This window comes from Sorex fumeus, unplaced genomic scaffold (assembly GCF_029834395.1).
Source record: "Sorex fumeus unplaced genomic scaffold, SorFum_2.1 ptg000081l, whole genome shotgun sequence".
NCBI classification, from domain to species: Eukaryota; Metazoa; Chordata; class Mammalia; order Eulipotyphla; family Soricidae; genus Sorex; species Sorex fumeus.
Window position 1 is genome coordinate 3,128,184 of NW_026606138.1, and position 17,291 is coordinate 3,145,474.

A 17,291-nucleotide genomic window follows, 5' to 3' on the forward strand; every position below is an offset into this window, starting at 1 on the left:
CCCATCAATGGCCAAGACTCAGAGGCTATAAAATCCAGCTCCTGGAACCGGGCGGCCGCATTCGCGCGACATCTTATCAGGACATCTTTTTATGACATCTTATTATCTCATTCCTACTTTGGACAAACTTGCAGGCTATCGAATGTAGCCTGCCCACAGGGCAGAGTCTGGCAAATTCCCTGTGGCGTACCAAATATGCCAAATACCAATAACAATGATGGGTCTCATTCTCCTAAAGAGCCTTGAATATAATCTCAGGGCTAGGATGAAAGAGACGTTACTGGGGCCTGCTCGAGGCAATCAACGAATAACAGGATGATGAAATGAAATGAAAATGAAATCAACAGATTGATAGTTATAGCAGTTTCCCAAAGGAAGATCATAAATTCATAAAAATATTTCCAATTGCCTTATGTCATTTGCAAGAAGTCTGGAAAATAAAGAAAAGTCTGGAGTGGTTATAATTCATACTTTCCCCTCCCTTTTCCCCCAAGACAATCTGGTGCTAAGGGATGTAGGTAAGAAGGGCAGAAAACGCTTTAAATACAATGAATGTGACTAAGATAATATAGTATGCAATAACTTCCTGGAGCAATAGCACCAGGAATGGCGCTTGCCTTACAAGCAGCCAACATGGCCGACCCGAGTTCGATTCCTCCGCCCCTCTCGGAGAGCCCGGCAAGCTACCGAGAGTATCTCGCCCACACGGCAAAGCCTGGCAAGCTACACGTGATGTATTCGATATGCCAAACACAGTAACAAGAAGTCTCACGATGGAGACGTTACTGGGCCCACTCGAGCAAATCGATGAACAACGGGAGGACTGTGACCATGTGACCCGTGAAAATTTACCCCTTTGGATCAGAAGAGAAGAGATCCATTTAGAATGAAGGGAAAAGAATGTCTTTCTCAGCCCTGTGATAAACTTTTATTTCAAAAATAGCAGTATTTTCTGTTAGCCCTTTGCACTTGTAAGTTTTACCATCTTATATAAGGATGATACATGTTTCTGGCAATACAGACAACATTATTGTTAACTTTTTAATATGTTTTCCCATTCAAAAATTAAGGTAAGGTAAAGGTAAAGGCCCTCCCGTTGATCGTCGATTTGCTCAAGCGGGCCCAGTAACGTCTCCATTGGAGACTTTGTTGTTACTGTGTCTGGCATATCGAATACTCTCGGTAGCTTGCCGGGCTCTCCGAGAGGGGCGGAGGAATCGAACTCGGGTCGGCCATGTTGGCTGCGTGTAAGGCAAACGCCCTACCACTGTGTTATCTCTCCAGCCCATTCAAAAATTAATCATTTAAATTTATAAATGTTGGAATTTTTACAGCTGGTCTGTAATGTTTTAAATAGGGACATAGTAATGTTCAATATTTTCTCTTTTTTCTTGTTAGGATAAAAGTAACTATCATAAATAGCAAGAACTTTTTTAAAAATATTATTTTAAAAATGAAAACTTGGGGCTGGAGTGATAGCACAGTGGGTAGGGCATTTGCCTTGCACATGGCCGACCCAGGTTTGATTCCCAGAATCCCATATGATCCCCTGAGCACCACCAGGAGTAATTCCTGAGTGCATGAGCCAGGAGTAACCCCTGTGCATTGCCAGGTGTGGCCCAAAAATTAAAAAAAAGAGAAAACTTACTTACATTATAATTGATTGATACACAACCAGGAGCTTTCTACTGCAGATTATAAACCTAAAAATTATGCAATAAGGGTAATAATTACTCTAGAATGAGTTCAGCAACTAGGTGGTAAAAGAAACATTTTGCTTCCCAAATGCTTTCTAATATATTTTAAAAAATCACAACTGCAGTTTTTTTGGAGGGCAAAAAACATGATATGGATATCCAGTTTCATGGTGAGTATATTACTGTCACTATGTAAAAAGATAAAACAACAACCAAAATGTAAAAAAAAAAGATTTGTTGTTGTTTTGGGGTGAGGCAGAGCTCACCCAGAGATGCTCAGAGGTGACTCCTGGATCTGCACTTAGGAATTCCTCCCGTCAGTGCTCAGCGGACCATATGGTGTGCAAGCTCTTGGTTAGGTGACAACTAATTATAATGTAAGTTTTAGTTTTTAAAATAAGATTTTTCAAAAATTTAACCCCTACTGGGGCTGGAGTGATAGCACAGAGGATAGGGCGTTTGCCTTGCACGCGTCTGACTGGGGTTCGATTCCCAGCATCCCATATGGTCCCCTGAGCTACCGCCAGGAGTAATTCCTGAGTGCAGAGCCTGTCGGAACACCTGTGCATTGCCAGGTATGACCCCAAAAGCCCCCCCAAAAAACCATTTAACCCCTACTTAAAACATTTCAGGCCAGCTGTAAAAATTCCAACATTTATAAATTAAATGGTTAATTTTTGAAAGGGAAAACATGCAAGTAGCCTCTAAGCACCACTCAGTGTCAAAGTTTCATTAATGCTAACTTTTTATATGTTTTACTTTTTAAACAGACATGTATAAGTTTTGTAAAACAGACAATTAAAGACAATCTTAACATGGTGATTGGACTAGCATTTGGAATGGCAATGATTGAGGTATAGTATGATCTTGCAATATTGACTTTTCATTCATATTTTTGTTCGTTAATTCTTCTAGCAAATCCTTATGGTGAGTTCAGGAAAACCTAGTCACCAGAGAAATCACTGGGTTCCAAGTTCAAAACTCAATCTCTCCCTGTAACAGCATTGGGTTTTGATTTCTCTACAGGAAAAAAGAATCCAATCCATACAGTTGTTAGCTCCAGATACCCTTTTTCCATGGAAAAATAGCTCCTGAGTTTAAATTTTCTGAAGTTAGAAGAAAAATAAGTTCAAAATGCAACCTCCAATTTTCCTAAAAATAACATTGAAAAATGTGGGGAACCATTTTCCTGCTATTCTATTCTATAGAAATCTAACAAGTTTTAAAAAGCAGCAAGAGCTGTCCTTAATTTGCTTTATTATATAAACTATAAATTCAGAAATGTTTTTAAAGAAGTTCTGCTTAAGTTTTATGCATTTATTTTTGCCAATTTGATAACTGATACTGAAAAATAAAACCCTGAATAGAATTTCTATTTTGATAAAATTTCTTGGCATTTTTCTTTCTAAAATATTAGCCATACTTTAAAATATGACTAAAATTTTTTGCCAAAATGATGAGATAAGACTATTTTACAGTCTTATTTTTAACAGTCCCAGATCTTGGTGAATTTTAATATAAGGAAACAAGGGCCAGGAGGATTGCTTCATGATTAGAAGTCTGCCTCAAGAGCTGGGGAGAAGGCAGTTGGAATAGAAAAGGGACCACTATGACAAAGATAGTTGGAAATGATCATTCTGAGTAAGAAGTGCATGCTGAAAATAGGCAAAGGAACAAATGTTAACCTCTCAGTATCTGCATTGCAAACCATGTAGCACTGTAGCACTGTCCTCCCGTTGTTCATTGATTTGCTCAAGCGGGCCCAGTAACGTGTCCATTTTTACAATTGTTGTTACTGTGTTTGACATATCAAATACGTCATGGGGAGCTTGTCAGGCTTTGCTGTGAGGGCAAGATACTCTCAGTAGCTTGCCAGGCTCTCCGAGAGGGGCGGAGGAATCGAACTTGGGTCGGCCATGTTGGCTGCTTGCAAGGCAAACGCCCTACCGCTGTGCTATTGCTCCAGCCCTATCTACTTCATGGCTCAAAATGATTTAGTAAAATAATTATTTGAATATAAACTGTGTTTTCCGAATATAATTTTCATATAGTTCAACATCCTTCCCCAATATAAAATAAAAGATTAATATCACTGGTTTCTACCTTTAGTAAATAATACCTTGCCACTATAACATTATAGTTTTATTTGGGAGGAGTCACACCCCACAATGCTTGGGGGATCATGTGGTTCCAGGGATCAAACCTGGGGCTCCTGCAGGCAAAAAAAAAAAAACAAGTGCTCCAACCTACTGAGCCACTTCCCCAAAGTCTGCAAACCATAATGCCCAAAAGAGGGGGGGGGAAGGAAGGAGGAAGAGAGAAAGAGAAAGAGAGAGAGACAGACAGCATGAGATGAGGGTGGTAGAGGGGAAACTGGGGACATTGGTGGTGGGAAATGTACGCTGAGGAGGGATGGGTGTTGGAGCATTGTATAATTGAAACCCAACCATGAACAGCTTTGTAACTCTGTATCTCATGATGATTCAATTTTTTTTAAAAAGGGAATTTTTTAAAAAATTTCACCTAATGAATTGAAATAGATACTCTATTTTTTTAATAATAAATTTGTCTTTTACATTAAAAAATGTTGAATTCGCTCACAGTCTAATTTTAGCTTGTTGGCAAGCATTCTTAGCACAAAGTGTGAAATGTCTTTCTGGTTAGTACTGCTCGTGAGTGCTAGTTAGCTCAGCTGAGTGATAGCCACTTAATTCTCATGGACCATTGTACAACGAGCCTCAAGAGTTTTCTCAGAGCTTTTTGCCTCTTACTTGTGCCACATCATTGCCAGAGAGGAATTTTAACTGGCATTGAAGCAATTTAGTGTTTTATGTGATCATTTGGGTGGTGGAATTTTTCCAGCTAACCATTAGAGAAAGTTGTAAATTGGGCAGTTAAATATTACTTTCTTGTAGCCTAAATTAATGACCCTCAATATGAAGCATTCTCTGTCAAGAGATATATGGTTTTCTTTATGGTTATGCGATCAAAGTCAAGTGCTGTTGTACATTAAGTCTGTTTCTATTATTGCTGTACATGTAAACTATTCTTAGTTTCTTAGCTATAGTATTCTGGATTAATGGTAATTAGAAATATGAACTAGTGACATAAAGGTATAAACTTGACATGTATAACATAAAGCACACATATGTGTGGTGATAGAGCAGACATGAAAGAGCAGGTTATATATGAGTATCAACATAAGTCCTCCTCCTTTTTCTCCTCCTCCTCCTCTTCCTCCTTCTCCTCTTCCTTCTCCTTCCAACTTTGGGCTCATTTGTAACTCTGCACTCAGGGGTCACTCTCTATGGTGCTTAGAGGACCTTATGGGATGCTGGGGATCAAACCCAGGTCAGCCACTTGCAAAGCAAGCATCCTTCCTACTGTACTATCTTTTAGGATCCTATATTTTAATACAAAGTTAGAACTACAAGAAGAAATTATTTAGGAAATTGCTATACTACATGTTTTTGAATATATTTAGATATACGATTAGTTGTTATAAAGATGTGTATTATTTACCATATAGGGAAATAATAAAACCCATCCATGGAGCAATAGGTATGAATTTATATGACATTATCATACATATAACATATTTTGAGTTATGGCCATCAAATTTGATTTCTAGACTATATAAAGATATAATGAATGGTCAGTTCATGAGTTTTTTATTCAAACTTTCAATCTAAAAATCAGATCTTTTTTGATTGAAAAGGAAAACATTTTGAATTCCCTCTTTTATTCAAAAAAGAGCTTTGACAATAGTTTTCAAAAATCTATAAAAATATATGTATAAAAATACAAAAATAAATCTATAAAAACATATCAAATGTATATTTTTCTACCTTTTAGTTATTGATACTAACTGTCAAACATTTAGGTCTGTCTCTTTTCCTGTTCTCCATTGTAAATTCAAGAAACAATTATACTTAAAGGGAAAAAAATGCTAATAAATAGAGTAAAGAAACACAGATAAGTATTTCCCTACAAAAAAAACAGCCAAAATTTCTCCATAGAAAAATGCTATGTTGGGATTGGAGTCATAGTATAACAGATAGGGCAGTTGCTTTACATGTGGTAGACCTGGGTTTGATCCCCAGGCATCCCATATGTCCCCTGTGCTTGCCAGAAGTGATCCATGAGCACAGAGCCAGAAATAACCCCTGACAACACCAAGTGTGGCCCAACAACCCACCCACTCTCTGCCACATGTATACCACAAAATGCAACATAAAATACCACACTGCCACAGTTAGACACTTAGACCTTTAACATTTGTCTCTTTAGTTAGAGAATTTGATGGAGTGGATCAACTGTTTTCAAGGCTCTGTTGAGTCTACCTATTCAGACTTTTAAGGTAAAAAAAATCTGTGAGCAGATAGAGTGTTAACTAGAATTCATCTGCCTCACAGGGACGGGGAGGGGTGGGGGGTGGGGTTTTATTGGGGTTCTTCATGGTAAAAAATAAGTATTGGTAAAGGGAAATGTGTTTGATATTTGCATGACTGAGACATAAACCTGAAAGCTTTGTAACCTTTCCCACAGTGATTCAATAAATAAATAAAAAAAAATTTAAAAAAATATCTGTGAAAAATGTTTCTTTCGGTAAGAAAATTTTATCACTAGACATTTCAATTCTCAGTATCCTAAATTAAATACCCAGGCTATCATATTTCTCCTTATTTGATTATAGAAACTTACAAGCAAACACACAAATATGATCAACACTTTATTAAATCAAGAAGAGTCACTGGTCGTCATTGATGGTAGGCTAAAAGCAGTTGACTGAGAAGCTAGGAGTAGAGTAGTGAAGAGAGAATAATGATTATTTTAATTTTCATTTCTATAATACTTGACAATGTGGAAAATCATAAATACAATTTAGCAAGTTTATTGTGACCTTAGATTACTATTTGAAAATTTGCCTAGTTTAGTTAATTTTGCTACTTTTTATGAGTCACTTTTTTCCTAGGAGCAGTAAAATAAAAGAAAGTTATACATGTAAAATTTGCTGATAAATAGTGATCTTGTATTTCAAAGACATAAAAGATGATACTTGCTTTATCCCATTACCCTGTTCATTTTCTTTGTTCTTTCCTGATCTTTATCTAACAGACTTAAAGCTTGAGATCAAGGTTAAAAAGGAAGACAGAGAAAGAGGGATGTGTGGGAAGAATTTTCATTTCAATTCTGACTTTTAGAACATTCTCAATATAAATTAGAATTTTTGTAGAAAATGGGGCCTCAATTCTCATTTGAAATGCATTTCCCGGAAAGAATTAATAGCAGGAAGTGGCAATACCATAGAGTACTTGGAGCATGGGATAACTCAGCATACAAGGCTTCTCCAACTCCTACCACCTTTCCTCGGGGCGCTGCTGGGAAGGAAACTAGATCTGCAATGTTTCTTAGGTCTTTTTTGTCTTTTTCAGCATCAAAGTCTGGCATACATGTTACCAATTGCAGAGTCAATTAGGAAAGTTTTTGGAATCCCTCATTTTTAGGAGAGTCAGTTAATAAAAATGAAAATAATGTCCCGGACTTTCAGCTGTGCACTTTCGCTTCAAAGGGATTTCCTGAATTAAAACGATTTTTCCATAGATTTAGAAACTGTTTTTAGCTACTTAAAAAAAAAATTTCCTCTAGGCAATGCGAGAAGTTATGGCAAGAGAAATTCAAGACTACTAGTTTGCATGCAAATGCTCTTAACAGATCATCACTGACCTTTTGCAGAAGCAATAGGTGTTTTTTAGCCTCCAGAGGCCTTATTTTCCCAGAATTATAAGGAGATGTCCTATGAAGAGGTTATAGGTAAGTTCAAGAAAGGAGGCATGCACCATGGACAACCCTGCAACACAATCAAATAGGGTTGGTTAGAAGCAGATGGGGTCAGCTAAAACCTTGATTAAGACACACATAAAATATCATAGAAAAACCTGAAGAGCTTCCTCAATACTGTATCGTTGGCAGTTCTAATTACCCAGGGAAATGACTTAGGAAAAACAAGAAATATTCAGAACCAGAAATCTTCTCTCTATATAATGTGCTTTCCGTCTATTTATACTATCTCCAGTGTTTTCCAACAGATCTCATATTAATCTTTTTTTTTAATTTTCTAGATATTTGGTATGATGTTTTCTATGCTCATGATCTGCCAAATCATGCCCAAGAAATGAATCCATGGATCTGTCAAGCTCTCATCACTCAACTTCCTTTAAAAATTTGTTTTATCTTTTTAACTTTAAAATATGGTGCTCTGAATAACAGGAGACATCCTGTTAAAATATCTTTTGGAACCAAACCACAGGTATCTTTAAGTCCTATTAAATGTTTGAGAGAGACCAGGAATATGAATATGCAGTTTTATTCAAAATAGAAGTAATGTTATTTACACCCGTACTCTTTCAAGTCTGATCCTGTGTTCAGGTGGGTCTTTGGTACAGCAGTTGTGTGAACACTGGAACAATCCTCATCTCTAACTGGCAAGGTCTTTGTTGTTTAAGTTCACTAACTTGCATATTCTCAGAAGCAAAACTCTCTTTGGTGTGGTGTATTAATCAAATAACCTTTGGTGTTAGATTGAATTAAACCTCAAGTTAAAAAGATTGAGAGAGACTGAGTGAAATGAAACACCATTTAGTGTCTCTCTTTGCTTTGTACCTCTGTTGTGATAGTGAAATTTTATCTTTTTTTTTAATGCATAGTCACATTCTTTTTTCTGTCATTCCTGTTGTTGTGACAATTGTGGCTCACATGCATACCTAGCTATGGTGCTTGTAGGATAACATTGGTTTATCCTTTCTCCCTGAATTCAGGGAGCTTAGGTTTATTAGGTTACACCCATCACAGTGCTCCCGAGGCACTTCCATTCCTCTGTGTTTATCGTTAACCTCTTCTCTGTGCTCTGCTTCCCCAACCAGTTAATCACCTTTATCCCCAAAGCAGTACCTATGACTTGTAAACTCAAATTCCCCAGAAATCTCTGGATTTTTATTTGTAAGTGAAATACTGATTTTCTCTTTCCCTTATGTTCTTTGCATAGTTTATTTCAGAGCAATGACATTTCTGTATAGACACAGGGAGACAGTGAATGCTATGCTTTGTAACATGGAAGTTAGTTGACTCTGAATTATATTTACATCTGGGCATCTGTTTACTCGACTTAAGCTTCAGTTGCCCTTAGTTCCTAGCACCCCAAAATCAGGGTCCTGACGAAGGGACTGGATGGACCCAGGGTAAACTATGAGCTACCCTGGCTTCAAAACGGGCCTGGCCAAGTGCCATTACAGTTAATTATATATTAAGAGCATAGTAATGAACAAATTCTGTCATGATCCAAAGAGAAACAACTGGACAAGGTCCCTGCTTAGGGTTAGGAAGGACTCATCTGGCCTAAGCACTGTAGTCTGGGAACTATAGTGAGATGTCTCCAGGAGAGCCACCCTATAAGCTTAATGTATCTCTTACTATGTCCATGCAAAATGACTAATATTATTAAAAAGTAGAATTAAGATGAATGTTTAAATGGTAGTTGGACTGAGGAAAGGAGAAATATACCCCTAGATGAATTTCTGCCCTTGAGAGGATCTCTTAGCCGGGTATCATTTTTTTAGAAGACCTTCCCCTAAAAGAAGAGCTTTACATATGTTGATTGTGCTAGCTGACCTAGGGGTAGTTGCTCCCCAACCTTTGGGGATGTTGAGCTCTAGACTAAGGCTGCAAGATGGAGCGAGGGTAGATGAGCATGAGGAACAGGAGGAATACAGAAGTGGGTAAGACTGGAAGTACATAGAGGTAGATGAAATCGAATTAAACTGCAACTGATCAGCTACCAGCATGGTGGCCCCGTTCCCCTCTTCATGCACTTGTTGCGTTGGCTGCAGGCCGGGATGGGGATGCAGCTCATAGCCACCAAATGCTTGTGGCAGGAGAGAGACCGCGCGCGCGCGCGCGCGCGCGCGCACACACACACACACACACACTCATTTATTTTGTGAACACACAAGTGCTCACATATTTTTAGTTATGGTACTGGCCAGATTGACGTATCAAGTTGTGGTGCTCAAACACTTGGCTGTAGTGCTCAGAGATTTGTGTTCATTTAGTTATGGTGCTTGTATATGATTTGATGAGAGTTGCAGTCTTTAGTTGAGGCACACATCTGGTTTTAGTATTCTCTGAGGGTAATATTTCCTGATGGTAGGGCTCACAAATGTTTTTAGTTGTGGTGTTCAACAGGGGTTTCACCCCTTTGTGATGGTGCCCCACATATGACTGCAGTGTGTCCGTAAATTGCTTCCTGCACAGAAAAGAGAACTACCAGGTTCAGTCAACAAAACCAGGATTGAACTTGATGCATGTGAAATCATCAGGGACTTGAATTTAGGAATATTTGCTTTCAAGGCAGGCATTCTAAGCCATTGCACTGTTTTTATGAATCCTAGAGCTTGCATTCTTAAATATATCACTACAGTGGTCAAAATCAGGGTACTAATCATGCAAGGCATGTACTCCAGTATTTAAGCCTCATTTAGGATCCCATTGTGATGATGAATAACACATTGGAAAGAACAGAGATAGCTCTTTCAGCTTTGCCAGAAGGTGAGAGAGCCAAATAACTCATGGCTATTTAATACAATCTGAACATCGGCTGTGACAAAGTCAAGGACAATAACTAACCAAGGTGAATGTGACATTGCACCTGGCTTATAAGTCCAGGAGTAATGTGTGACACAATTTAAAGTGATTTCATTAGAACATTTAGTTCTGCAGAATTGGTGGTTTTGGAAAACAAGTTAGCTTTCATGGAAAAAGTTGAGTAGAAAATGGTCAGGAATTTAGTGAACAAGCAAAAAAAAAAAGTCACTAGGAAGCTAATAATAGGAGTCATTAATAACTGACAAATGGACACTTAAATAAAAAAATGCCTGATATCACAACAGGCAAGTCAAGCAAACTCAAACAAATAATCACTCAGAAGTAAAATGAGCAGCAAATTCATAAAACAAGTCTTAGGTTGTGGTGACTAGTTATACTGAGAAAGCAACTGCATGGAGTTGTAAATTCACTAAACTGTCACTGTCACTGTACTCACGCTGTTCATCAATTTGCTCGAGTGGGCCCAGTAATGTCTCTGTTTTGAGGCTTGTTGCTACTGTGTTTGGCATATGGAATACGTCATGGGTAGCTTGCCAAGCTTTGCCGTGCGGACGAGATACTCTCGGTAGCTTGCCGGGCTTTCTGAGAGGGGCGGAGGAATTGAACCCGGCTCAGCCAGGCCGGCTGTGTGCAAGGCAAATACCCTACCACTGTGCTATCACACACGGCAAAACTGTAATTCCATTTTTATCCTGTTTAATTATTCCTCAGTGTTTTAAAACTCTAAACCCTGGAAAGAACTTTGCAGATATTTAAAGATAACACTAACACTCAGATACAAAAAGCAAGTTTCTTCTGGAAGGACCAACTTCTCCGGGAAGTATGTAACCATAAAAATAAGTAAATTAACCCAGAAACAGAATATACTTGAGAAATATGAAATTCAATTTTTCTTATTACCCAGATTACTCTCATGGGCATGTTTATTTCTGATTATATGGTATTCATGTATATACTGATTTAGTAACTGACAAACTTGTATTTTTTTAGTCAGGGAGGAAAGAAGGAATGCATTATTATGAGACCTCTTAGTCTCCAGAGAAAAATGGAAATTAAAATAGACATTTTGGATATAATTCAATCAAATTACTGTGTTGAATTTCTTGTTAGAGTAATGCTGGTGAAATGCTGGCAAATAAATAAATAAATAATTCAATTATCTGAGGAAAAGAAAAGACCATATCATGTATGAACAAAAATGGAGGAAAGCACCATTTATTTAGCAGATTCTGTATATAATCAGGCTCAACGTTAGGTAGTTTACATATTTTATTCCAAGTAATTATCTCAATACCATTACCCAGATAGCAATAAAGAAATTTTGAATTAGTGTGCAGTTGAATTTGGGAACCATGCCTTTAATTCATTTCTGCTATTCAAGGACTTGTTTTATTGTGCTTCTAAATGTCATGGACTTTTTCAAAATACTTGTGTACCACCTACCATAACCTTTTAAAACATGCAATAATCCCTAAATATTTTTCATTTAGGATTAGATACACCACAAACTTCAAAGTCTGTCTGAGGAAAGTTTAAATATTCCTAAAGATGCAAATACTTTAACCAATGGAAATACAACTCTTGTTCCTGGTCAAGAATATGCAGCAAAATAATCATAAATGCGTTGATAATATAATTAATACATATGCATATAATTAATAAAAATGTTAAGGTAACTACTTCAAGAAGTAAAAGAGGACACTAGGAAATGAGGCACAACCTCTGCTCATGAATTGGGAGGATTGACATTGCAAAAATGGCAGTATTCCTCAAAGTATTATATAGATTCATTGCAATCCCTAAAAGGATACCCATGATATTTTTCAAAGTAATAGAAAAAACACTCCTGAAATTTATATGGAGCAATAAACTCCCACTAATAGCTAAAGCAATCGTTGGGGAGGAAAAAGATAGTGGCATCAGCTTCCCCAACTTCAAACTGTACTACAAAGCAGTAGTAATTTTTAACTTGATATTTGAATAGAAGTAGACCCTCAGACCAATGGAAGAGAGCTGAGTATTCTGACACAGACTCAGAAAGAAAGCCTTTCTTCAACAAGTGGTGCTGGGAAAACTGGACAGCTACATGCAAAAAAAAAATAATAAAATAAAATAAAGGACTCAGACCTCTGTCTAATGCCAAGCAGAAAATTTAGATAAAAATAGATTAAACACCTCAATATTAGATCTGAGTCCATAAGGTATATGGAGGAAAATATAGGTAGAACTCTTCATGATATTGAAGCTAAAGGCATTTTCAAGGTTGAAACACCACTGATCAAGCAAGTAGAAACAAAGATAAATAAACGGGACTACACTAAACTAAGGAACTTCTTTATTTCAAAATAAACTGACCAAAATACAGAGAAAGCCCATGGAATGGGAAAAATTATTTACCCAATATTCATAAGATAAGGGGTTAATATGCAGGATATACAAAACACTGGTAGAACTTTACAAAAAAAAAACAACAACAAACCTCCAACACCATTCAAAATATGGAGAGTAGAAGTGAATAGAAACTTCCTCAAAGAATAAATTCAAATGGCCAAAAGGCAACATGAAAAGATGCACTACATTTTTACATCACTACATCAGGAAGTTGCAAATCAAATCAACAATGAGATATCATCTTATACCATAGAAAATAGCACACATCAAAAAGAACAAGAACAGTCAGTGCTGGCGCGGATGTGGGGAGAAAGGGACTCATTCATTGTTGATGGGACTCATTCATTGTTGATGGGATTGCCGACTGTTCAGCCTTTTTGGAAAACAATATGGACATTCCCCCCAAAACTAGAAATTGAGTTTCCACATGACCCAGCAATACCATTTCTGGGAATATATCCCAGGGATGCAAAAAACACAGTAGAAATGACATCTGCACCTGTATGTTTATTGCTGCACTGTTCACAATTAGCAGAATCTGGAAACAATCCAAGTGCCTGAGAACAGATGACTGGTAGAAGAAACTCTGGTACATCTACATAATGGAATACTATGCAGCTGTTAGAAAAGATGAAGTCATGGAATTTGCTTATAAGTGGATGGAATGGAGGTATTGTGCCAAGTGAAAAAGTTCAGAAAAAGAGGGACTGATACAGAATGACTGCACTCATTTGTGGAATGTAAAATAACATAATGCGAGTCTAACACCCAAGGACAGTAGAGACAGGGGTCAGGAAGATCGCTCCATGGTTTGGAATCCTGCCTCATGTACTGGGGGAGAGCGCAGTTGGGATGGAGAAGGGACCACTAAGTCAATGATGATTGGAGGAATCATTTGGAATGGGAGATGTGTGCTGAAAGTAGATAAGGACCAAACATGATGGCCTCTCAGTATCTGTATAGCAAACCATGATGCCTAAAAGTAGAGAAAAAGTAAAAAGGAATGTGCCTGCCCCAGAGGCAGGAAGTGGGATGGGGTGGGGGAGGCGGGAGGTATACTGGGAACATTGTGGTGGAAAATGCATGATGGTGGAGGGATTGGTGTTCAATCATTCTATGACTGAAAACTATAAAAGCTTTGTAACTATCTCATGGTGATTCAATTAAAAAAAAGTTAAAACAATTTTTCTTGGAGATACACAAACTATGTCTAAATTTTATATGTAAAACTATTCAAAATAACTGAATATATATTAGATATTAATATGCATTTTAGCCACTATCATTAAAATAATCATGGGATTAGTGAATAAGAATAATATATCTAAGTTCCTCAAGCATTTTAGTTTATAGCAAAGTTGGCATCTCAAATCACTATGGTGAAAATAAGTTTTAATAAATAATATTAGGTAACTGGAAATATTTTGATAAAAGATAATTTTATTTACAAATCGCACTACACCATAATAAGTCATAAGTAACCCACGAATATGTTCTCTATTTAAACTATTTCATAATATGAAGATGCAAGAAAAAGAATAAACTTAAGTTAATGAATATAAGTTTGTGTATTGCACACATTATTATTTGTATAAAACTACACTTCCAAATATTTTAAAATATGAAGACAATTTGGGAGAAAGTATTTGCAATTCAGAGTGGTACTTTCATTCATATATAAAGAATTATTTGCAATCAAAAGGAAAATGATTAGTATATACAAAGAAACAAATGTTATAAAAAAATGAAAAGCAAAGACCTTTGAAAACAAGAAAACTGCAAATTATAACTATACTGTTACATTCTTCATAGCTCTCAGATTGGCAAACATCCAGAAGCTTAATGATGTAATTTTTTGGCAAGGATGTAAAAAGCAAGCCTAATAAGTGGAATTTCAGAAAGACTCAACCTCTATGGAAGAAGATTTGGAAATATCTGACAAAACTACCTATTCAATTTACTTTTGACTCACAGTTTCAATATTAAGAAATCTCCCTCTTCATTATATTTCCATATATACAGAACATATCAAACACGTATTTATTAAAGTGTTTTTAAAATAGAAAAAAATGTCTGTGATTAGGAGCAAACTTGAGGCTGCAGTGAACAATGCAATAAATTTGCCTCAAAATTAAAATTTTTGTGTTCTTTGAGTGATTACCAAAGAGTGGAAACATTGAGTCATTCTGGAATTTCTGATATTCTTAAATTTTTGAGAAATCTCCATACTGGTTTCTGTGGAGGCTGATCTAGATGATAGTCCTATCAAAATTAGTAAAGTTTCCTTCTATAAACTCTCTAGAGGAGCCCAGGAGATCTATGGGATTCTCAGCCAATCATGCTGAATAGTTCAATGTGAGTAACTGAGGGTGCAGTGATACTGATACTCAAGCCCCCAGACCAACACTAGCACTGCTCATGTGTCTGCAGGGCTACAATAGTGAAACCCAGGGGCATGTATGAAGCCAAGGATCAGACTGGAATAGGCTACATCAAGTCATTGTACTATTTCTCTGGCTATTCTCATGAAATGATAACTCATTATTTTGATTTGCATTTATCTAATGATAAGTGATGAGAACTTTTTCATGTGCTTACTATCCTTTAGTTTTGCTTCTGTATTTTATCCATTTTGAGTTAAATTTTTGTGTATAATATAAGTGTCCCAATTTCCCAATTCTTTTTTTTTTGCATGTCCCAATTTCCCAATTCTTCTTTTTTTCCACTTTAAATACCTCACTCCATTTTCAAATATTAACTCTCTCTATATCTGAGGATTTAGCTCTGGAGTTTAATTCTAGGATTCTAATTCACTGATCTCAGAATTTGCTTTTATTTCAGTACAACAGTTTTGATTGCTATAGCTTTATACTATAATTAAAAGTCAGAGAATGCAATGCCTACCATTTCCTCAAAATAGCTTTGGCTAGTATGTAGGAGTGGGTTGGGATGGTGGGGTGGGTGGGCATTTCTTCACAAAACTTTTATAGATATTTGCTTTATGTCCTCAAAGACTGCTATGGACTGCTATGGAAACTTTTTTGTTTCTTTGGGAGCTTAGGAGTTGCTCAGAAGCAAAGTCCTTCCTTTCAAGCCAGAGGCTGCTAGTTCGATTTCTAGTGCCATGTGCCCTGTGGATTTGCTGTTTGAGACACCAGCACCACAACCAAGTGTGTTTTTGGCACACTATAATCAAATACAACAAATTTCACAATCAAATGTGTGTGACCTTGGATAACAAAAACAACTAAAGGGAAGGGACATGAAAAACGTCTTTAAAAAGGAAAACAGATAAAAATATTACAGACATAAATAATGCTTTATTTTACGCTTTCTTGCAGAACTTCTTATTTGCCATTAATTAAACTAACCATTACGGGGTATGACCAACAAAAAGCACACCCAAAAAAAGCAGGGGAAGCAAAAATATTAAAGAAATCAATAAAACTAAAGAGATGTCATGAAAATCGACAAAAACAAAGTGAGAAGTTGATTCCTTGAAAGGGTTAAAATGGATTAACCCTTAGTTATATTTATCAATTAAAGAAAATAATTTTCCAGATTAAATAATAAAAAAACTGATTATTCGGACATTTGAAAAGAAGATATAGAAAATTTTACATGCATACATTTGACAACTCAGTTTATTTGTTAGTTTTTGGGTCATCTATGGCAGAGTTCAGGTGCTATCATAAGCTCAGTGCTGGTACTGGGGATCAAATCTGGGTCTCCTACTTAAAATATGTGCTTTGGCCCCAGATGACTCAGTTTAAGAGGAGTAAGTCCTTAGGAATCACAGGTGAATATCAAATTGAAAAAAAAAACCTTACAAACTATTAGAATTAATAAATAAATTAAGCAGATTGCTTGATATCAATAAAACTGGTTTCTATACACTAACAACAAGTAGGTGGAAAACTAAATCTTTTAAAATTTCTATTTTATAGCAGTTGATAAAACAGTAAAATTCCTTGGATCATAACTAATGAAAGGTTAAAAAGCATAATGACTGTAGTAAAGATATTTGTAAAGATTTAAAAACTTCTAAATAAGTAGAAGTATGTATTGTGTCCATGAGTGTAACTTTTAATTTCTCATGAGAAAAAGTATCAGCATTGGAAGATGTTCATTCTGTCCAAACTGATTTGTAGATTCAAAATATTAATCAAAAACCCTCAACATTTTAAGATGAAAATTAAGGGCTGTGAAGATGACTCAAAGGGCTGAACTCCATGTTTGGCCTTGGGGAGCCCTGGGTTCAGTTTCTGGTACCACTTGGTTCCTTCAAGCATTGCCATAGCAACCCAGAACACTGAGCCAGAAGTGATTCCTGAAAATCGCAGGGTGTAACTCAAAAGTCAACATAATTTAAACATTTAAAATAGATAAATAAAATGGAAATTGATAAATTGCAAAATCTTGTTGGGAATGAAGTACCTGGAAAAAAAGCAAAGCTCTAAGACTTATACTACTACATACAGAGATTTACTATATAACACTAATTCCAACATTGTGGTACTGGCACAAGAATAAATAAATAGG

The 17,291-nt window shown here is 36.4% G+C and overlaps 1 protein-coding gene across 1 annotated transcript in view; it reads left to right on the forward strand.

Moving 5' to 3' along the window:
• TSPAN8 (tetraspanin 8) overlaps positions 1–2,557 on the forward strand; it is a 61,275-nt gene extending 58,718 nt beyond the window's left edge. Inside the window, exon 6 of the mRNA XM_056130685.1 lies at positions 2,468–2,557. Coding sequence (XP_055986660.1) covers positions 2,468–2,557 — 90 coding nt within the window. The remainder of the gene's footprint in view (positions 1–2,467) is intronic.
• Positions 2,558–17,291: the final 14,734 nt, after the last annotated feature.